We start from the raw sequence: 22,728 nt of genomic DNA on the forward strand, positions 1-22,728 counted from the left end.
GACAACTTGAAACCACTCAGGTCACCAAAAAGACTTGATTAGTGATGCATGTGATTGCCTACCTGTGTCCCCCAGGCAACCAGGGTGATGTCACTGCCTTCCTGTAGGACCTCAGCTTGTGATAGCGGGATGGTGAAGGACTCCACGGGAACTTGTTCCACTGAATATTCATACATATATATAAAAACAGAGACACAGTCATAAAAAATGTTTGAGTGAAAATGTGCAGACAAGTTGCATGCAAAACAAATCCTCATAGATCTCTTCTGAAAAAGATTCATTCATTCATTGGTTTTTACTGTGTACCCTGTGGCTTTCATGAAAAACTCTGAGCGCACCTCTAAATGCTAACCTAGATGACAAAGTGATGAAATGACAGGCAGTGAAAGAAGACCAATTCCAACTGTAGAACATTTTCACTGGCCCATTTTCAAATGTGTCTTCCAAAACCTCAACTCTCACCAGAGGCTAAGTGCACTTTTATCAGCACAATTTAGTGCATGATCCAATGATACAATTCTGCCAGCAACAAGCTCATAACCCCAAATAATCTCAACAGCAAAATATTAGTGGGATTGTAAGAAGGGCCACAAATAGGTACATCAGTCCAAAAACAGGGGATAGAGGGGAAGTCACAGCTGGCCTCTTTTTGAACTCTTTGCAGTCCAAGACAAAGTGCATGTAAGTATGTGGTTTGAATAATAGTTAATAATGTCCTGGAAAACTCAAGCACAGACATGGAAATCATTACAAAGAAAAACCATATCATAAATTCTAACTGTTATCAATGTTGAACATGTATATCATTAGCAACAACCATTCCGCAACAGAAAGAACATATAATCAACAAAATGTAGCATTTCGATTATGCATTTATCGACTATAACCACAATTCCTGCGGCTGCAAAAACAGGCAGAGCACAGGATGTTTAAGAGATTTTAAGGGAATTGAACAGAAGAAGCATTCCTGCATGGCAAAGCATTAAGTCAAAATCATAATTAGGCAGAGTAATTATACTCTGTGGAGATTTCTGGAAGCTTCGACTTCCATGATCCATTTGAAATTTCGAGAAGTCATAGGGGAAAATAAAAGTGCCCCCTTGTCTCGATCACTTACCACGTTAAAATAACAAAGGGTTTGGGTGAATCATATGCAACTCCCAATTTAAGCTTCCAGACCCAAAAGAAAATGGGCACTATGAGTAGTGTAATTTGTAAAATATTAAAAATGAGCCTCAGTCCATATAAAACAGTTTGACCTCGATGAGACAAATATGTGGTTTTTATCCTCTTTTGCACAAGAATTAGATACATTACTTCATAATCCAAGTAAAGATCGTGAGAGGCATGTGGACCCGGAGAATCAGCTTACTCTGCGACTTAAGGAAATCATAATAACTCATGAAACACTGCCATGACAAACCCCATGTGTGAGCTGAGCGAGTCATTTTTCATACATCTGTCAAAACACACCAGACTAATAACAAGACAACCAGAAACAAAGAAGACACCCTGAGTAAATGAAGGTGGAAACATAAAGTAATGCATTCATTTTATAGTGAAAATAAACACAAAGTGAAATAGGTTGACTGACTAAAATCTTGTCACACCATCTTAAAAATGTTTTTCATATATCTTGAATTATTCCATCTGGAAAAGTTGCATGAAATAACACAGGGATTAAGACTTCTCTTACACACGGAACTATCTCATGGCTCCCCAAAGAGATAATAAACAAGTACAAATGATAACTGACATAGTGAAGAACTGAAAACACTAGTCTGCGTTTATACTGTTAAGATTTATTTTTTATTTTTACCTCCATTTCAGTGCTGTTACATGAATTTGAAAAGTAGTGCTACACAAGCGGTAGCATAATGACTGTAGCTACACTGTCCTGGCCAGAGTCATGGTGCTACGCCCTGGCAAACGTGCCCCTAGTTGCAGAAGTACTTTGGATTGATGTGCACCCCTATGCATGTGTGAGGTCCAGAGCAATGACACTCAAGACAAAAAGAAAAATGTTGTCAGTTAATTAATAAATTAATTTTTAAACTGTTCAATTCTAAAGGAAATTAACCGACTAACACATTTCAACAAGTCAACATCGCATGTTTCATCTCCTGAGACTGAGGAGGACCACAAAAACACGAATGAGTCATATTTTTTCACTCCTTGCCGACTGATAGGGCCTCCGGTGTCCCAAATATAAGGATTTAAATGATTAAAAAGTTGATTTTGCATAATAATGGGACCTTTAAGATTCCAAATGAAACAGTGATTTAGATATCAGACTGCACTGTAACGTAAAACAGTTTTGGCAGGGTCACTAATCTCTAATTTCCATCATTGAAAACAATCACATAATGGTCAGATGTTAAATTTCACAATCTCATCTGGCTATTGTCAACACGGGAAACTACCTTGGTTGTCTTTTATTTCTAAAATGCTCAAACATCATCTTCAACAGCGCCTTAATGAGGTATATCAATGCTGGAGGCCCTTTTTGCACAGCTGCCAGTCCAGAGCCATGGTGGCCTTACATTTAACCCACGTACAGTGAACACTGTTGCTCTGTCTGCATAGTGAGGGAAGAGGGCGAGGATTCAGTTTGGCACTGTCAACACTTCACAGCCCATTTAGACGGTCTGCTTCACACTTGTGATCCTGGTGATCATGCTCATGCTGTTTGCAGTCAGGCCTGACATACTGCTCGTTTGTCTTGCCTAACACTTCTAAAAAGGCAGAACATTTGCTTTGAATAAAGAAACCAGGCAAGAGAACAGCAGGCCAGCAAACCACAAAGCAGGAGGTTTCAATATGAGATGGCATGATACGAGAATATACATTACACCATGTGCTGATATAAAGAAAAAAAAATGTTTTAACATCATTACCACAATTTTAAGCATAGATCTAGATGGCACGAATGCAGCCAAGTGTGTCGCAAAAAGCAGGGGCCATTTCTTCTGTTAAATTAATCCTATGTTTTGGTTTGATAGTTGACCATTTTCATAAGCAAATATAAGTGAAAAGCTTTCTGCTAAAACTTCTACATAGCATGAGTAAAATATTGAAATATAAGGAAGTACCATCTACAATGTAATATTTTTTTTTAGAATTTACAGACACATCCTGAATGAACAACGAATTAAGCCACTTGTCAACTTTGGAAGTCTATTCCCTTGTGATCTATCTTACCTGATGCTCTGTACAGGATCTTGGGTTCAAAGAAAATGCATGGATTCTGATCAGCAATGCAGGAGAGAAGCAGCCCCTTGGCCTGCACTGGTCCACGAGGTATCACAACCTGAGGAACAAAAAACACAAGCATTTGTCCAAAATGAACATACTGCAAACAAAAAAGTACTGTGATGAGTTTTATAAATGTTTCTTATTATTCAAAACTGAAGATGAACACATCACAGTCAGCTGAAACCACAAGGGTAAAAACAAACTCAAATCTTTTCACAATGCTGCAACAGTATTTCTCATTTCTTTTTCCTCCCAGCAACATGAATGTGAACAACTAGATATGAATCTTCTGAATAGTATTTACTTTCAAACTGGGGTATCATGACAACACTGGCCCTCTGGTGGAGCCAACAGTGCTAATAGTGGTTGTACCAAGATCAACATTTATCAGGCTGACCTTTGCTGTGAGACAACATGTTTATTGCTCTCAGCTGTGATTACTCACAGGGAATTAAATATGTCATAGAGACATTAGTGTGTTTTCACACATTATTTTTCATCAATCACATTCTGATAATTTAAGATATTTCTATCATCAAGTCAGGGGAAATAATCACTAATCACCTGAGCCAGTTTCTCGCAGGTTGTTAAAAGTACTGTGTTGTGTTGGGGCAGAAAACAGCTGTGCTTCTACATCCAAAGGGAATGAAAACATGTGATTGACTGTCAACAGGTTACTGATCCTGCTAGCCAGCGGACATGAAGTTTATACTCCCTCCAACAGCTTTAAGTTGCACCATTTGTTGGCTTTTGAGTTTTATATCGTGTTGGGTGGCACCTGCATGTAATTTGAAGATTGCACCCAGTGAATGGCCTGTGGCACCTCCATGTTTAACAATGTGTAATCATCTAACATGACATTTTATAATAGTGATTAAGAAGTCAGTGGTAAGTAGAGACATCACATTATGTTTATGTGTTGGGAAAACATTAAATACTCAAACTTTTAAGACTTGTTTATATTATAATCAACAAGCTATGCAGGTATTAGACAATTTACAGTAGTTCCCTTTTTACTGCAGAGTGCACTCTGTTCAGTTAAGCTAATAAACAAAACTGTGTGCAGTGTGTGTGCTACTTTAATTATCACTGTATTTGAGCAGCGGAAAACCACTGCACTGTTGAATATATTTGGCTGTGTACCACAGATGGCAAAATTACAACGTAAATAGCTGCTGCCATAGGTTGGTTTTAAGCTTTCGGTGAGGGTGTGCGAGGGTCTGAATGACGTATATTTTGTCATTAGAGGCTGGATGTGCGGTTCCGTGCATACCAATTTGTGGATGCATAATGCTGCTTCAAGCAAACCAAACACACCAAGGGGACTCCAAGCAGACTAGAAAGTTGTATAATTGAGAACAACTTCCTTTTTGTGTCTGCAGCAGTCTGTATGTATGCAGAAATGCCTGAGAGTGTAATTGAGGCTTTACACTCAAGTGTCAACAATTCTGCCACCCTGCAGAGCAATTATCAAATTAAAAGCTCAGTGGGCCAGCCTATGTTTCACCTTAGTCGTCTTCAAGACAAGACCATCACAGATAAGATGGTAAGATTCACATGGGAACATAAGGAAAATGCAAAAACTGAATCTGCTTTGTAATTAAGCCTCTAATAACCAAATAAGATTTAAGAATCATTTAATTAATTGTATTGCAAATTGTTATGTGGCTGGATTATTTTTGGACAAAAAAAACCTTAAGGGACAGGAAATGACCAGCCACAGACGCTACTGGGCGCTAACGGCAGTTAGCATTTGCAAAAGTGATCATTTGCAGGCTCTAGTAGGCACATTGCTGTTATATATATATATAACGTGTATCCACTGGACAGATAAATCCTCTGAAGCTGGAAGTTTGTGTAGGACTCTGTGCTGCACTGTGGAGCAAAGAATAGGACCGCCGCCTTAGTGGACTTCCGGGTTTTCGGATACCATTGCCGTAGCTCGGTGAGACAACAATTACAGGAATTTAGTGCACTGTGACGTCTCAATGGGTGCGGAAGTCAACATGGGATGTTTTATCTCCTGAATTTAGACTGAGGAGGACCACAAAAACACGAGTGAGTCATCATTGTTCACACTTTGCCGACCGATAGGACCTCCATAGTCCCAAGTATAAGGATTTAAATTATTAAAAAGTTGATTTTGCATAATATGGGACCTTTAAGATCTCATTTAAGAAATTGTGTTTTCATGATTTTAACTTCAGCTGTATAGTGGATACCATTCCACAGCCACATGGAAAGCCCTGTATTAATTTTACAGCTCGATTTAGCTGATAATAACAGCCCAGCTGTTATCAATAACAGAGCTTTATGTTGATTCTATCAGACAACATCACAATCATGTCAGCAATCATGTGATCATATTGGTTTCTGTCCCACTTCTCCCCCAGCTGTACGCTGTGAGGGTGTTTTGTCATGTGCCATTTGAAAAAAAAAAAAAAAAAGAAGAAGCATAACTAAAAGGAGATGTTTCATAAAAGGAAAAGTTTCCACTTTAAAAACTTGGACACAAAAATGCAGATACAAATCATTTTCTCTTGGAAAAAAAACCAATAACTCTAAATAGACAGCATGGTGTTCATGGAGTTCAAGTGTGGGAGAACAACAGAACTAGGCAAATGTCTACATGGAAGGAAGAGGAGCTTGGAAACCATGGTTAAGTTGAGAACACTAACAAGATAGCTGTAAAGAAAGGTGTCACTTAAAATTTGTCAGCAAAAAAAAAAAAAATCAAATTTTGTACGTACACAAGAAATTCTGTGGTGTAGAGAACAGCAAATATATTTTGAACCAACAAAGAAAGAAGCAGCGTCTTGGGAACAATACTGATCCATTATGATTAATTAGTTTGACGCTCATTTCATCCACCGTCATTTTAATTTCTCCATTGACACAGACTGCTGAGATTTTTATTTTCACACACTCTGGATTTCCTCTGGATAGTGTTATATCTGAGATGATTTAAGTGCCTGGAGACTCTTTGCTTGCTTTTCCTTGTTAAAACGCCTACCAGATAACTTGTATTTGTTTTATTTATATCTCACATTTTCTATTTCCTTTCCCATTTACTTTCAGGTCCAGTGCGTAAAATGAAGAAGTGCTTACTGGCAGAGGTTACATATACAAGCTATAAGTATGTTTTTATAAGTGTATAATTATTTTATGTTAAAAATCAGAATAAGCCTTTTAATGTACTTTAGGCAAGGGCCATACTTTTACGGAGACTGCCGTTTTATGGCCTATTTCTATAGCAGCCCAAATTGACAAACCACATGGAGAATGTGCTGAGTGTTTTGAAGCGAAAGCTTACTTCACCAGTGTAGGACAACATTCACTCTGGTATGTGAAGAAGACCGTAGTTCCCTGACGCACTCAGGAAATGGACTCCTCCTTCTGTTACAATATACAGCCTCACCATTAGATGGCAGTGATTGTTACACAATGGACCTTTAAGGTTGCAGCAGCTTTACAACAATGCTCAAACTCAAACCCTTTGAAGAATGAAAAAAGTCAGAATCCAGTATGTAGTTTATGGCTGACCTTAATGCCAGGGCAGTGGGCGAAGAAGGCCTCTGGACTTTGAGAGTGGTAAAGTGATCCGTGGCCAACACACCCCCAAGGAGCCCGGATGGTGAGGTTGCCACAGTCAAACAAATTGCCAGAACGGTAACGGTACTTTGCTGCCTCGTTGACTATCTGTAAAAAAAGACCAAAATGATTTATTTTAATACAACTACAATGCAAAAGGATAAACCTCAACTGAACTGAAAGTTACATAACAAAATTGGGTTTAACAAGTGAATGCTGGTTCAACCACTTCAAGCAGAAAACACAATGGAGAAAATGAGAATCTTCTGTTTTTTATGAAGGAGACCGCACTAGTGGACAAAAGGATTTTAGGTTTAATGTTGTTCCTCATTAAGTGTTAAATTCAGACTTTATTTTTAACGAGCACAGTCATCTCTACTGTCTGGTTTCTTTTTCCTACCTCTATTGTCTCTGATGCTGGGCTTTACTCTCTGAAACACAGGTGGGCTATTAATTCAGCTTTTATGTCTCTCTAAGGTCAGTTTGGACTGCATCGTATTAAGCGAGAGCACAGAAGGCAAGAGTGGGAGCCCACTCATGGCCTGACACTAGGTTAAGTCTACTATGAAAAGCATTGCTGCAGAAGCTTATTAAAAACCAGCAACATCATTACATATTTGGGTTGCTGTTACCTTGACGTAACAGCACACATTCATCTTATGTTCCCATTCATTTGTGGAGGATACAAGAATACACAGAATGACACTAATGTAAACAAGTATCCATTATTTAACAGCACTGATGCATATCACACTGCCCTGCTCAGCCTGTTAATGTCATGCAATCATCTGCTGGGAGATAATAGCAGGAGGAACAAAGAGGTCTTTCCTTTGTTCAACTGAAACATCTGAAGCAGACCGACTATGGCACAGCGTTTATTAAACACATGTGTACCACAAAATATAAGAAAATCAATCCAGATAGAAGATAAGGCAGACAAAAATAATGGCTGTCAGGAACAGCAATTTGGATTATGGTGGTGTTTGTTTTGACCTTGGAGTCCTCATTATTTACACACAATTAAAAATGTCATATATACCTTGACAAACCACAAATATAATGCAACAGTAGATCTTTACTCATTAAATGAATCATCTCTGCTGACTAAGATGATAACACCCAGGAGCTTAATTTGAGCCTTTTTGTTGATTCAGGATAAAACTTTGAGGCATGAAGTAAAGTTATTAGGTGTTCCTTTAAACAACACTTCTTCAGTGCATATATCAGAGAGAGAAAAGAGCAGCAGATAGAGGTTTCAACAGGTTTCAACAAGTATGGTTTAAGACCATGATGAATGTAGCTCAAGACTTATATCATCCCTCATGCTGCCAAATACAATATAAAGCAAAATCTGAGTACAAGCCTTACTTAATCAACACTACTATGCACACCTTTTTACAGTGGGTTGGCTTTATGTGCTACCGTTTTCACAAACAATTGAAATGGATTTGCTCTGCTGGATTCTGACCAGGTTGCACAGGATATTTTATGAACATTTATGTATATTGTAGAATTTTAGATTTTTTTTTAGAGCTCAGTGGAAATCTTTTTTTTATTTTTTGATGGAGGAGGGGTGTGTGCGAGTGTCTGAACTCACCTAAGTGGAATGCAGTATATTTTTTTTACTGTTATCAGCTGCCTCTGTGCTTTTTCTACTGTGACAAGCCAAGGCATCTGGTGTGGAAAAAGGTCTACTCAGCAGGGGCAGTGTGCCTTACCTGGTCAAAAGCAGGAAAGATGTAATCAGCAAACTGGATCTCAGCAATGGCTGTGGCTCCAGCAACGGCTACACCGATACCAAAACCCACAATCCCCTGCTCACAAAGGGGAGTGTTAAAGACTCTGTCCTTGCCTGAGGAGAAAGTAGAAGAAGGGAGGCAAAAAAGATTAAGAAGCAGAAGCGGCATTAGTGCAAGAAAACCAGCGGCTTCTCATTTTATTCTTTTACAGAAAAGTTCACACAGACGTTTAAGGTGTGGTCCTCTGAATCTAATTATTTATTTGAAACCACTGACCACTAATTGTAGAGGGTGTCTAAGGAAGAGCCGGGTTTTTTGATAACAGAGAAAGGTCCATGCTGTACGTTTGAGGGATGAGACTGCAAAAATACTCTCACTTAAAATGCCATGCAGTCCAAAAATAAGTGAAGTGACAAGCTCATGATTCCTTCTCAGCTGTAGACAACAAACTACAGTGATGTACACGCAACGCCCATGAGGTAGAAACACACACAAAAAAACTTTTCCAGTCTCACCCTGTAATACAGCAAAGCGCCACAAGAGAGAGTGTTTAAATTTGGAGTTGAGTGTGTTATTTTTTGCTTTCATCTTTAAGTATTTGCTAATTTTGTCCTTTCGAGCTTTGCCTATTTGTTTTGCTGCTTTTCAGCAGTGAAACTGTGCCCTTGAGTGCCCTACTATGTGCTCACAAAGTTCAATTAGCAACCACAGCACCACAAACCCTTGGAGGAATGAACAATTAAGTGATCAACATTTCAGTGCCTTGCTACTCGGACTGACCCAACCTCAAACATGCAGTTCCATGTGAAAGTGACAGTAAAAAACACGTGTCTCTGTGTGCGCACGTGTGTGTGGAGACACGCATTTCTGCATGTCATCAAAGCAACCACCGGTAAATCAACTCGAGAAAACCATTTTACAAGTGAATGCAACAAACTATCATTGTTTAGCTGATGTTCGTGTCTTAGTTTTTCACATGAGGCCGAGATACAATTTTAAATTGAAAACATGTTTTGGGGAAACTTTTATAGCTGGTGCCATCTGACACAAGCTCTGTTTTCAGTGAAGAGAGCTAGTCGGATCACGTCAACAATGTTTTGGGGGGTTTTTTCTCAAGGGAAACAGCACTCCGAAGTAGCCAGTAACCAATGACGGCAGATCTGGATCTGTGAGGTGAATGAAAGCAACCAGTTATAAAAAAAAGCCACCAATATGTTGTCCACCCTGTATTATTCTCCATTCTGTATGACAGTTTCGGGTGGCAGAGGTGCGTGCCACCTCTTTCAGTAGTGACGGGGATAAAAACAGCTTTGAGTCCTCAAGGATGAAATGGAAAATAATGATCCCTCTCTAAAGGTCAACCCCTCTGACGTCAGTGAAAACAAAAGGCAAAGCTGGACTGAAACTCCTCACTATTGAACACGTAGAAAATTATTTATATATGATCTATGTCCAATTAGTTTATGGTACTTACCAAAACGATCACATGAAAACCTAATAAAAAATGTGGTACTGGCATTACATGGTTTCTGTCATGTTTTTTTATCCCATTTTAGCTGAAAACAGTGTTGTATGTAGCTTGACTGTTACAAGAGTTACTGAAAAATGTGACCAAAAGGTTGTAAATACATACTTTCTTATATATATTAAAAAATCTAAGAGTAATAATCCTTTCAATTTCAATAGGGTTCTTGCACAGTTGTGCTCGAACCCTAATTATAACCACTGACTCTTTTTCTACTCGGCACGAATGTGGGAGGAGCCACAGCCTCATTTATAGAGAAGACCTTGCCAGCTTGTTTTTAAAGGGTATTGCAGGGAAGACAGCTGACATTTTGACATTTCTCAAGGACAAATAAAACTTGAAAATTGGATTTTACATTTTACTGCTTCAGTTTCAGGACCCTGCTTTTGTTCATGCCGCCTCTGTGTCACAGCTTACTTGAATAATAAAATAGGGCTACTTTTAATTTCATTAACCTGAGCTTCAATAAAGATTACACCTTACATCAGCCAACATAGGGATTTACCCTTGAACTTTTCAGAAGACTAAACAAAATTATATATAAATAAAATTATTCTCGAGAAAATAAAGCAAAAAACAACCTGTAACAATTTTACAATATTAACTTTTACTACTCCACCATATTTGGAAAAACATGTTTTCCAAAAATGAACTTTTGTTCACACATCTTACTATATCAGCTTTGTAAGGCAACACTGCTACAGTGGACAAGTTAATGCAAACATATCCTTCTGGTCCTTAAGGTGAACAGTGAACAAAAATATGGCCTTGCAAGAGAAAAAAAAGGTGATATCGTTCAAAGTCCTGTGCTGCCACCTAGTGGACAACTATGTGAAGCAGACTGGAGAACAGGTGGCTGACTGTTCAGCATGCTCGGGAGTAGCTCAGCAGCTCGGGAGGTGGTGAGTGTTTAAGGGGAACAGATGACTTACCATATTTGTCTCTCAGACCCACTGTGCATCGGAATACTCCACCAAAGGCAACGTCTTCTCCAAAGATGACTGTAGATAAGCAGACAACACAGTCAGTGATCAACAGTACATGTTCCTACACACAATGGGGAACAAAAAAAACGTATGCCAAGGATTCAATAAGTAAACCACAAACCGAGATGGAAAAAATACTCCACATACACATCAATAAATGAACCTGCCTGTGACTCTCTGACTGGGGCTCAACAAGTAACCTGATGAAGTGACTGACAGTATCTTCTTTAAAGTTGTTGTTCAAGTTGTCATGCAGGACTTGTGCCAAAAAAAAACAATACAATCCACTCATTAAAAGACAACCTCGGTGTTGCACAACTGAGAAACATGAGAGGTGATCGAAACTCATGTACTTGCATGGTCAGAACAAGGGATGCACACAGAAGAAAAACACATGAAAGGAACCAACATGTTTGGGACAGTCAAATACTGAAATTAAGAAATGTTCACATCCATCACTGTTAACAGTGTTTCTCATAAATTGGCAACAAAAAATAAACATCACTGGCTTCAGGTTATTATTGTGGCACTAGGTTTTAGCATATGTATCAAACATTTTAATTAAGATCTAAGCAGGTAACTAATAATCACCCTTAAAAAACAGACTGATCACTCTCACTCATGGATTGCTTGTGCTGTTAAACTACAACTGTGAAAAGTGTGCCGAGTCAGCTGATAGCACGAGCCCATACTGTTGGACACCTGAGACAAAAGGGATCTCAGGAAAGAGACTGTTTCAAATGCTGATGCTGTGAGGGACACACTGACATATTCAGGTTTCACTAAAAGCGAACATGAATACATTGAATCTTGTAAGCAAATTAACAACACATAATGAGTTCAATCTATTGACAGACTGCAGTAAAGGGATGAAGCATTTATCTATTGCTTGGTCAACAGTATGAAGACAAGCTATCTCTAGATAGTTGGGTAACAATAAAGGTCAAATAGAGATCCTGCCTGCCAGACTCTCACCTCTCATCACTGGTGTACATCTCCTTTTCTGAGAGGACAGTGACTTGGTAACCAAAGCTAGCTGCTGACTTAAGAATGCAAACAGCTAATAGTAGGATAAACCAAGTTAAAGGGAGTAGGCCTACATCATCGATTATGTTACAGTACTATATATCTGCAAAAACATTGACATGTGTAACCAGCATAATTCTTTCATTTGCAAAATAAACATTGTGATAAACATTCACAGAGATGTTCTTAATTTGCATTATCATTATCATAATTTGTTTCAGGACAGATTTCAATTAACAATGGCTATAAAATGTATTTCTTCTTGTAGGTTCCTACCTGCAGTAGGGTCACTGGCAAGTGTATTGTCCAAGGCACTTGTAACTGACTGGAACAAGTTCATCTTCTCTGTAGGACCTAGAAAGTGAATTAGTTGTCAAATCAACAACAAATATGTGTCCACGACTATTGCAGGAAAAAGTTTCACATTCTTGGAAATGTTTCATATTCTACTTTTTAAAGGGACAAATAAAAACATTTTGAGTATCTGTACTAGGTTGTCAGGGACAAATACCTTAATAATTAAATTGCTCTAAATTAAACTACATTAAATGTTAACTGCTTGTGTGACATAACCGAGAACTCAAACGGGATGTAAATGTACATTTGTTTTACTGCATTTGTTTTTCTTTTTGCACTAGCCTGGCACGGTTTGGTGCAGTACGACACGTATTATTTGCGTTTCCATTAGGGGTTACATGTTCACCATGTTAACTTACAAGTTTCACAATAAGTTAAGAGTTGTCAACAATGTTTATATGAAAACATCGCTGTTACAAGTCCACCATGTCACCATACCATAATATCTTTAGCGTGGTTTAGAGTGACTTGTTAAACTTTCTTCGTGTGGCGAAAGGCGTTCACTTTAGCCGGTTAGCTAGCCACTCACCATACTGAGTCGGGACGGGGTCAGGCTGGTAGGTAAAGTGCACCGCATTTCTTCGTTGTGTTTTAGAACGGAAGTTGCAGCTCGGTGACAGTTTCAGCAGTGTGGCACCGAAAGAGCTGTGAGCCCCGGTACCAACACCGACGAGTTTCGAGTTTGCACCTCGGATGAAGAACCGCGCAGCAGCCGCCATCACTGTTGTTGTCGCTAACCAGGAAGGGCACAATGAATTAAAATGTGCAGATCGTCTAGTAAAGCAAGAAAATCGCTCGGTGTCGAAAACAGTGTTTGTTTATTTGTACTTCCCGTGAGATCCAGATCCACTTCCGGATTATCTGGCCTCTCTTTGATCTGGCCTCTTTCTCACATTCCACATTGGGGTTTGAGTTTTTGTCTTTTCTTTCAGTAATAATAATAATAACAATTCATGGTGTAGATGAGAAAATGCGTTTGATCGTGCGTCGTAAAGAGAAAGAAAAGCAGGCCGCAGTTACGAAATTGAGTGGCACCGATGGGACCCTGGAATAATGAAAGAGTGAGACCTCTTGTTTCTCCCTTTAATGCCAGCCCTTTACAGACTCATAAAGGTTGCGATAGGCTGAAAAGGAGGGCGGTGTGCGGATTATTATTATTCTGATACACATGCAACGCGCATGCATTTTAAATCGTTCCACTGCGAGAAACTGAAGAAATTTCGTCTTATTTATGTTAAAAAAATTAACAATTGCAGCTGTATGTGTGACACAATCAACTTAATAAGACATGTGCCTATGCACTTAGAGGGGGCTACCTTTTTGAATTTCCATAATATCCGTACTTTAATTAGCGTTTTTTTTTTTTTTTTGTATTGTCTTTTGAATAGAGAAGATGCCACTACCTTATATAATTAATGACAAATAACACATTTCTGCAGCAGTAATAAGCTACAACTCTTTGCAGCATATAGCTTCCATGTCCTTAAAAACATGCTCTGAAAAGGTTCATCCTCAAAAAGAAACCACTGTAGTTAATAAAAAGGGAATTCCATTATTGTTTCTGTGTCAGTATTCAGTTCTGTTCAGTGGAAGTTTAATTGAAAGTCTGACTCAGTCTTATTATTGGTAAAATAACTAAATTAATCCTTTTGGTTTGTGCTTTTTACTAATAGAAATTCCCTATTTCACAAATGCACATCACATCATCCACAATTATTGACATGAAAGATGAAAAGCAAGAAGTCAGTATTACAATGGAAGTAGAATTTTATCTTGAAAAGAACATTTCTACCACTCTATGTGTATTCTGAGATCTTAGTTTCGTGAATATTTGATACAATTAATAAAACATAATGTGTTAACATGGCATCTTCACATACCCATCACCTATAACAAGTAAAAAAAAAAAGGACAACTTGTAAGGGTACAGTATGTTTTATGTAACTATACGATATGCTTACATTTATTACCAAAGAGCATGAGTTAAGTGAAAAAATAGTAAAGTGATGTTTTGTTTCAAAGAAACAAAAGTGTACAGGGTATATACAGTGATCAAGGGTAAACAAAGAAGGGAAAGAAAATATGTATCAACATCACATTTTGTAAAATCTTTAGGTTGAAGACTTTGCACATTCTGCGACATCCAGCCTCCTACCAGTGTTACACATTTTGGCCAGATTCTGTAAAAAGCAGATATATATAAAAAAATAGATATTAGTGAAGAATCCAACAAACGGCATAAGACAGAAATTATATATCGAGTCAAAAACTTACATTTGCAGCTCTAATGATGCTGTTTGGAGACTGGAGGGCAGCCAGGTCAGTTAAGATTTTCTTGAGGTCACTGTTACATGGACCTGCTGAGACAGATTAATAACAAGTGGACAGTGTCCTATGATTAACAACGTATTTGAGTCCACAAACACACTTTGTGCATGTATGTTTGAATTTGAATTGTTGTACCTGGTTCAGGGGATATTTTTGCCTTCAGCTGCAGATATGAATGTTCCAACAGTTCTGCGACAGAAATCCGCTCTTTGGGGTTTCGTACCAAGCATCGCTAGAAAGAAACAAGGAATATGCTTTTTATTGACGGTTGCTTAATTTCAGTAAAGTGTGACACCATATTAATCTATGGATACGTTATGCGCCTTTTTACCCAACAGAGGTGAGTAAATGCTAGAAGGGCAGCTTAAAAAACTAAAACTTCCATGCCAACATTCCACCCAGACTTGATTCATCTTTTCTCTCACCTTCAACACATCCAGCAAATCCTTCTCCGAGATGTCGGGAAATTCTATCTTATGGGAAGGATCAATGATGGCGTGCAGCTTGGTTATCTGATTGGTGATGCTTTGAAATGGAGTCTTTCCGTAGGTCATACAGTACAGGATACATCCAAGAGACCACACATCACCTTTGGGGCTGATCTGAGATTCAAATATCAATCATTACTCACAGGTATTTATTTATACATATTGTTTAACTGAACTGAATAAGAAAGTACCTTTGAACGAGCTTTTCCTGACTGGGATGATGTGTCTTTAATGGCTTCAGGAGGCATATAGTTGAGAGTGCCTACCTGTGTTTGATAAATATGTCACGCACAGAGGTCAATCATGTGGCTTGCATGGTAGTTTTACATGAAAGACACTTACTGTACTTTTACTATGCAATACAACTTTATTTATAAATAATGTAAAAACCACAGTGGGCCAAAGGTTAATATACAGTCTGGAGAAGACTTTAGGTTAATATACTACGTATCATGAAACAAAATGTATATCTTACCTGTGAATCCTTCATGATGCTGGTTACATCTGGCTGGATTCTATTTGCGATGCCAAAGTCAATCAACTTTAGTGATGCATTCACTATGACAAAGTTAGCTGGTTTTAAGTCACTGTGGACTATTCCTGCATAGAATATACAGACAAGGTTGAGAATAATTAAGAATGAAATGTTTCAGTGTGCCAAATACATTAAAGCAGGACTATGCAGGTTATTGACTGTATAAGATCAAGGCAGGGATAGCATTATTTAAGATTTTCATCATGGCAGAGCCAGTGAAGAAAGGTAGAGGGAAAACATTGGAGGAAGATGAAGAGACTGTGTGACCAAGCAAGGGGCCACACAGAGTAAAAATCTCACTGTGAGTCAGACAGGGAGTTATAATAAAAACATTACCATGTTTGTGAATGGTGTGGACAGCCTCTAGCATGTTCTTCCAGTAGAACTTCCTCTCCAGAGGATTCACCGTCTTGCGGTTTCGCAACCAAGTGTTCAGGTCCAAGTTACCGCACTCCATCAGCATGTAAATGTAGCTGTTGGTCATTTCACTGCAAGTACATACTATCATCAGAGCTTGACTCACAGTCAGGTGGCAATGCGCTGCCATTTAACTGTCTAACCACGACAAATGTGTCACATCTTCCTTTGTGTATCCTACATGTGGACCACCTCGTTTATCAAGTTATTTTAATAAGGCATCAAATGCTGTTCACCCTTATATTGTTATACACATGTTCATTTGATATTCTACAGATGGTAATTTCTCATGAATTGCTTGAGAATGGCATGCTATTGTGTTCCATGTTGCCCATTTGGTATATCAGCATTTCACATTTGGTCATGTGGACCAAAATAACAAACATTTACTGATCAAGCTTCTGATACATTAAAACACTCTATAGACATAAGAGCAATGTGATAATAAAAACAACTGGTAGTTGCACCCCTAAACTTCAAAGTTGTCAAAATACAGTACAATAAATTTTTTGGACCGGGAATGTACTTACTAGTCATATAGCTTTATAATTTGATCGCTGTACTGCTGTAGATGGTTCAGATGTTCGATCTCATTTTTATAACTTTCTATTGTCTGAGCATCAGCCTCCTCTAGGTCGACATATTTAACAGCAAACAGCTGCTTTTTGTGATCAAGGACCTGGTAAACCTAGAGAAATGGCAAAATACCCATTAATTATCCAATATTCTGTTATTGCAATCATAATCATTTTTTTCCAGCAAACACCACATAATCTCACCTTGCTCGATCCACCACGTCCAATCATCTTGAGGATGAAGAGCTGCTTGCCCTTGATCGTTATGGTTTCATTTGACAATGCAGTAAAGGAAGCCTAAAATGAGATTGAAAAAAAACACCTGTAGTGAACCGTAATGTTATAGGTATAATACATTTAAGGCTAACATAATAAGGTAGAGCACGGTGTTTGTGTAAGAGCACGGTGTTTGTGTAAGAACACGTACCTGTGGTGTTTGGAAACAGGCTGCTTGGTTGAGCGGTGTGCATGGAAGTGGAGCAGGTGCAGCTCTGTGTGCTGCTACTATTGAGGAAAACACCTCAGGTCCCCTCTTTACAACAGGAGTAATGAAGCTGATGGGGGAGGTTAAATGAAATGGGAGTGATTGGACAGATTAGTGATAGAAGTGTCAAACAAAATAATTTCTAGGACTTTCGAGAAAATTAAGGGTGAATTACAATTTTCAAGAGTAGCAAAATCCAAGCCAAAATATTACCTGCTAGAACATGGGTTTTTGTAGTTATTTGGTGTCTGACAGACTGTTTGTGGGTTCAGTCTGGTTGGAAGCTGGACAGATGGAGTACGAAGAGAGTCCAGCATGCGAGGAACAGGTGTGGGCTCAGGTGGGGTTGTATGTTTATTCTATGAATACAATAATTTTGAATTAGAGATAAGACTTAGAGATGAAAACCAAAAAGTATAAACAAAAAGATTAACACTTTTTTAGTCTGAAGTGACTCAATTAGATCAGCAACTTTGATATAATTATATTCTTTCAATTTCTGTGGCAATTTCCCCCTCATCATGGTGACAATGAGGGGGAAATGACTATAAAAATATACCAGGAAGGAGAAAACAAAGAAAAATTAAGCTGGCACTCCAACACAACCAAAAGCTTGGTGGAAAAGTGTTGCACAAACACCAGGGAAATAGGTAGATAAGAATGTCAACATACCTCTGGAGAAACATGCTGATTAACAAGACTTGGAACCTTCCACTCCGATGAGTCTTTGTTGGCAGGTTTAGTCCGCTCAACTGAGCGGTTCACAGGGACTCGAGCAGGAAGCTGAAGTTCCTGGTTTCCACCATGTGTAGAAACACTTACTGGAAGAACTGTCTGCAAATCTTCATGACAAATAAAAATAAAGGAAAAATTCTGAAGTTAAACCTTGTCTACTTTGTCGTCTGATGAATATTGAGAAACTCCACAAAGCATATTTACCGATGGGAAATTCTTCCTCCTTGTTGGGTACCAGACGTTTCTCCCCAGCTTTAAGGTTACGTATCGCCACCCCCACGAGCTCAGCTGGCCTGGCATTTAACGCTTGGGCTTTATGCAGAATTGAGCTTGCTTTGATCACATTGCCTTAAGAGGAAAAGCAGAAAGGTATTTAAAATAAAAAACTCTACTGACTGAGCGAGTTTGGAGCACTAGACAGTACTGGGACACTGGAAATCCTTCAGTAACAGCCACAGTAGCAAAAAGTAATTTTATATGCATTTCATTAACTACCATATTTTTCAAATATGTACATTTTATTACATAATATTTCTGGAAAATTAATTGATTACCTTGAGAAACTTCAAACTGAGCATGTGCTACATGGACAAAGGCGAAACCTTTGCAGTTGGATCGCGCAACTATGAAGTGGTCCTGTGCTTCATCTGGATCTTCAATCCTGCAGAAGGAAATGGTGTTACATCCTGAACAGTCCAACAAAGAAATGTCCAGCAGTAAAAAGTTGCAAAATCCCAAACTGTTAAGCAGATACAGTATTTTTATCCACATACCCCTTGAGTTCTGCATATCTGACCAATATTCTGGCATAGCAGGCGTTTTTGCTGTACTGTCTAATTGGCAGTCTGGAGAAGACTTTAGAGTAACAGTCCTTGAGTTTGTTGAGGAGGCTGATGTCAGTGTAAGGGTTGCCTCTCTTCTCCAGATTCATCAGATATGTCCAACATGACTCTGGGGAATTTGTTTTCATGACCTGGTCAAAACTGTAAGTTACATCTGCTGGAGAAAAACAAGGTATTAAAAAAAATAATGAAACGCATAAAGGCTTATTGTTCACACTGCTCTATGAAGGTTATATTGACAACTCAAAAAACAGGAGCAGATTTTCATGGTAAAGTACCGTCTATCTGTGAGGTGTCCTGTGTAATATGTGAGTGAAGGAGCGTAGTGGTGGAGTCCATGGCTGCATGGTCCTCCCAAGAGCAATGTTCAGGACTGACACCTGGTGGCTAAAAACACAGAAATTAAAAAGATACCACTACTTTATTCACCTTAAAATGATTACCTCTGCAGAGCATTCATTATTAATATTCAAAAGAGCTGATGGTGCAAGGTTGCAAGCTACTATAGCATTTTTCTACTCACTTGAAGATCAAGTAAATCTCCATCGCAAAGACGTTTCTTTGAGGACGAACCCCCAAACAACGAGTTCATGTTTGAACTGGATGTTTGCCTGAAAACAAAATATGAATTAATTACACGTATAATACCTGAAAGGAAAACCTTATCACACAACTGAATGAGAGTCAAGAATCTAGATGTAAAATTAAAAAGGAAAGTGACAATAATTGTATTTTTGGATTAAATTAGTGTCAGAGGTGCAATGTGGTCTCTCTACAGAGTTATATCATAGAAAGTTGGTGCTTTAAAATACAGCATGACAAAAAAGAAGAATTATATATAACGTCAACTCTACTCTTTACATTTTGTGCTGAATTTCATCTAAAAAATTAACATTTGGGTAATCTCAGCAGTCCATATAAACCTGCAAGTGATGCCAATATAATTAACTATTGAATTCAGTAAATGCATACGTATTACTATTACTGGTTTAACTACATGTTTTAATGAAATTGAATATACCTGGACAAACTAGTGGGGATTGATGTATCACATTTCTTTGAGGACTTTTCATGTTTGTATTCATCAGCATCAGCATCATTTTCTGGGATAGAGAATGGTACCACACGAACCCTCCCTGGCTATGAGCAAAAGAGAAAAAAAAAAATCTTAAAACTTCATTGATTATTTGGTGATTATTTTCATGCAGTCTTTGAGGGGGTGTAATAACATAAGCAAGTCAAACTGCAAACTGAACCTCTCACCATGCCAACTGTTCTCTTCTGCTGAGATGCCGATCTCCAGCCTGGTAGTTGTTCATCTGCTGATCCACCAAGGGACTCGGTCCTGAAGCACAAAGAACAACAACATAAGCTGTCACATTTCCAAAATCAGACAGAGATCCTGACTGAAAGATGCTGTTTCATTCTTACCCTGAACCAAAAATACTGGAGAGTTGCAAATCCCCTGTCCCGTCTGACATTCTGCTAACTTTTTGGAATTCGGAGCCTTTCACAGAATCGTGATTGGTATTGCTGGGCAATACTGATGAAAATAAAATAATTAGGTGAAAACATGCTAATTTAATACAAGATAATACTACATTGCTACAATAAATTATTAACTTCTGTACACCAGTAAAATAATCAACCACATTTCATTGCAGAATAAAACATGAGCAAATACCCACGTAAATTTTCCTTATCCTCTGAACAGAAGGATGTTTTTTCTGACTGCATGCTTTGCAATGCAGCGTCCAGTAGTTCTTTTGGTTTTGCACCGAGTTCAGTAGCATTCTGTAGGATGTAAATGCCTCTCTTTGTGTTGCCTGTTAAGATGAAACAGTGGGCACTGTAACAACACTCAAGTCATGAGAATATTCTTACTTGTGCAAGAATTACATTTGTTTACCTTGAGAAAGCTCAAAGTTTGCATGAGCAATGTGAACAAATGCAAACTTTGGGCTGTGAGATCTGGCAACATTGAAGTTGGCCTCTGCCTCATTGACATCTTGAATCCTAATTCAAAAGACAAAAACAGACAAAATAATCTTATTAAAAAGAATCAAAATAACCTAACCAAGACTTTTCTGGAAATGAAGACTAAAAATCTTTTTTTCTCCATTTTTTCCGACTATAGAAATCAACATTTTATAAGCCATTATTGCAGGCATAAAATTGTGTCTACCTTAATAAAAAGTGGAAAGGGCTTGAGACATAATGTAAAAACTTTACTTACGCTTTTAGCTCTGCAAATCGGACCAACATCCTGGCATAACTCTCATTCTGACAGTGTTTTCCCAGTGGCATATTAGAGAATATTCTGGTGTAAAAATCAATGAGTCTGATGAGATGGTTACAGTCCAGTTGAGGGTCCCCTTTCTTCTCCAGTTCGATCAAATATGAAAGACACGATTCAGGCGAGTTTGAGCCGATGACCCGGTTTATATTATCTGTATCATCTGCAGCAAGAGCAAAGTGTTGGAACACAATTAAGTCATGGACGCTGACAATGATCTTAATGTAATATATGACCATGCGGGACATCATTACCTTCATTGAGAGACTTTTTAATTTTGTTGAGTTTTCGATAAAGCATGGCAAGCTGCAGCTTTCTGTCTGTATGCTCCTCTTCCTCCATCTATCAAGTAAAGATTAAATACACCATCACATGGTTCACTAAGACAAGAAACACCATTCAAAATGACAAAACATATTTGCATGGTATTAAATGTAGAGTAACCACATATGAAAGGTCAACACATCCTAACAAAAAGATAATTGATAACAAACATTACAACATACTATATAACAAGCAACCTCTCCATTATTATTTTGTCAGGAGTGTCAAGAAACTTCATCCTACCATTGCACGATGACTAACTCGCCATAACTGTTGCACCGATAACATGATATGAAGTGCAGCTTTGCTGACCTCGTCATATTAGCTTAGGACTATTTGTCAATTCTCCTGACGATTCTGCTTGAATTAAACATGCATCGCTTGAAATAGAACAATATTCATGTTAAAGTTACTCTTCGGAGTACAAAATAAAAAAATACACAGCGCTGGTCTTTCCAAAAGAATGTCCTCCTGTGTTTACAAAACGAGTTAGCTTAGTTAGCCTATATGTCGCGTTGTTGTTAAAGACCGCTAACTTAGTAATAAACACCCCCCGGTGGGTCCTGAAAACACGTTAAACACATACACCCGAGTTACCGTATCAAAACTGCAGATTCATGTAGAAAAAATACCTCTCTGTGTGATTACGTTGTCAATAACTCTTTTTTCATTTAGGGAACACGAAAAAGGCTCGACGACAACTGCCAGATTTCAAATATCCCACTTCCGTCCCTGCCGCGTTTTGATTGGACAGTTCATGGTGACGACATGGTGCGTTCGCGTTCCAAGCAGACGCTCTACATAAAATGCACGTCAGTGCACCGTCTAATAACTCGGGAAAAATAATTCAAACTAACGTAAGTAAGTGTATTTCATATGTTCGTTAGTGTACAAATGTGTGGTGCTGTGTGAAAAGATTCGTCTTTGAGCAGTAAATTCAGCGAATATAACGAGACTGAGACTCTTTTAAACAATACCTCATTTGTGTTGTTCGTATCCATAATGCGGCTTCACGGATTCTAATGTATATTGTGCCATACGTTGCCCTACATTGTCTATCGTTCAAATGCAAACGTTTCAAAAAAGATATCACATGTCAACATTTTTCTTCTACAGTTCGACCACATCCACACAGCACATGAATGTAGCACGGTTGCGGACTGCGCCAATCGAACCGAAGAAGAAGAAACCGCACGCCGTACTTCCGTGTTCCTGTTCCTCCCAT

The 22,728-nt window shown here is 38.4% G+C and overlaps 2 protein-coding genes across 2 annotated transcripts in view; both read right to left on the reverse strand.

Moving 5' to 3' along the window:
* bckdhb (branched chain keto acid dehydrogenase E1 subunit beta) overlaps positions 1–13,206 on the reverse strand; it is a 45,118-nt gene extending 31,912 nt beyond the window's left edge. The window contains exons 1-7 of the mRNA XM_083901236.1: positions 13,009–13,206; positions 12,399–12,476; positions 11,043–11,111; positions 8,565–8,698; positions 6,799–6,954; positions 3,202–3,310; positions 63–160 (exon numbers count right to left, since the gene is read on the reverse strand). Of these exons, the coding sequence (XP_083757362.1) occupies positions 63–160; positions 3,202–3,310; positions 6,799–6,954; positions 8,565–8,698; positions 11,043–11,111; positions 12,399–12,476; positions 13,009–13,198 (834 nt within the window). The 5' untranslated portion in view covers positions 13,199–13,206. The remainder of the gene's footprint in view (positions 1–62; positions 161–3,201; positions 3,311–6,798; positions 6,955–8,564; positions 8,699–11,042; positions 11,112–12,398; positions 12,477–13,008) is intronic.
* A 1,384-nt stretch (positions 13,207–14,590) lies between these two features.
* ttk (ttk protein kinase) lies at positions 14,591–21,521 on the reverse strand (the record flags this gene model as incomplete). The annotated part of the gene is made up of 24 exons (XM_083897327.1): positions 14,591–14,659; positions 14,754–14,839; positions 14,943–15,039; positions 15,233–15,409; positions 15,487–15,561; positions 15,771–15,895; positions 16,167–16,318; positions 16,778–16,935; positions 17,027–17,119; positions 17,250–17,376; positions 17,520–17,665; positions 17,979–18,148; positions 18,246–18,389; positions 18,596–18,702; positions 18,815–19,037; positions 19,162–19,270; positions 19,407–19,494; positions 19,905–20,023; positions 20,147–20,228; positions 20,315–20,390; positions 20,572–20,709; positions 20,793–20,899; positions 21,120–21,342; positions 21,434–21,521. 24 exons carry the CDS (start codon positions 21,519–21,521, stop codon positions 14,591–14,593), a joined length of 2,979 nt encoding a protein of 992 aa, XP_083753453.1.
* Between the last annotated feature and the right edge of the window lie 1,207 nt (positions 21,522–22,728).

This window comes from Microchirus variegatus (genome assembly GCF_963457635.1).
Source record: "Microchirus variegatus genome assembly, chromosome: 1".
Taxonomy (NCBI): domain Eukaryota; kingdom Metazoa; phylum Chordata; class Actinopteri; order Pleuronectiformes; family Soleidae; genus Microchirus; species Microchirus variegatus.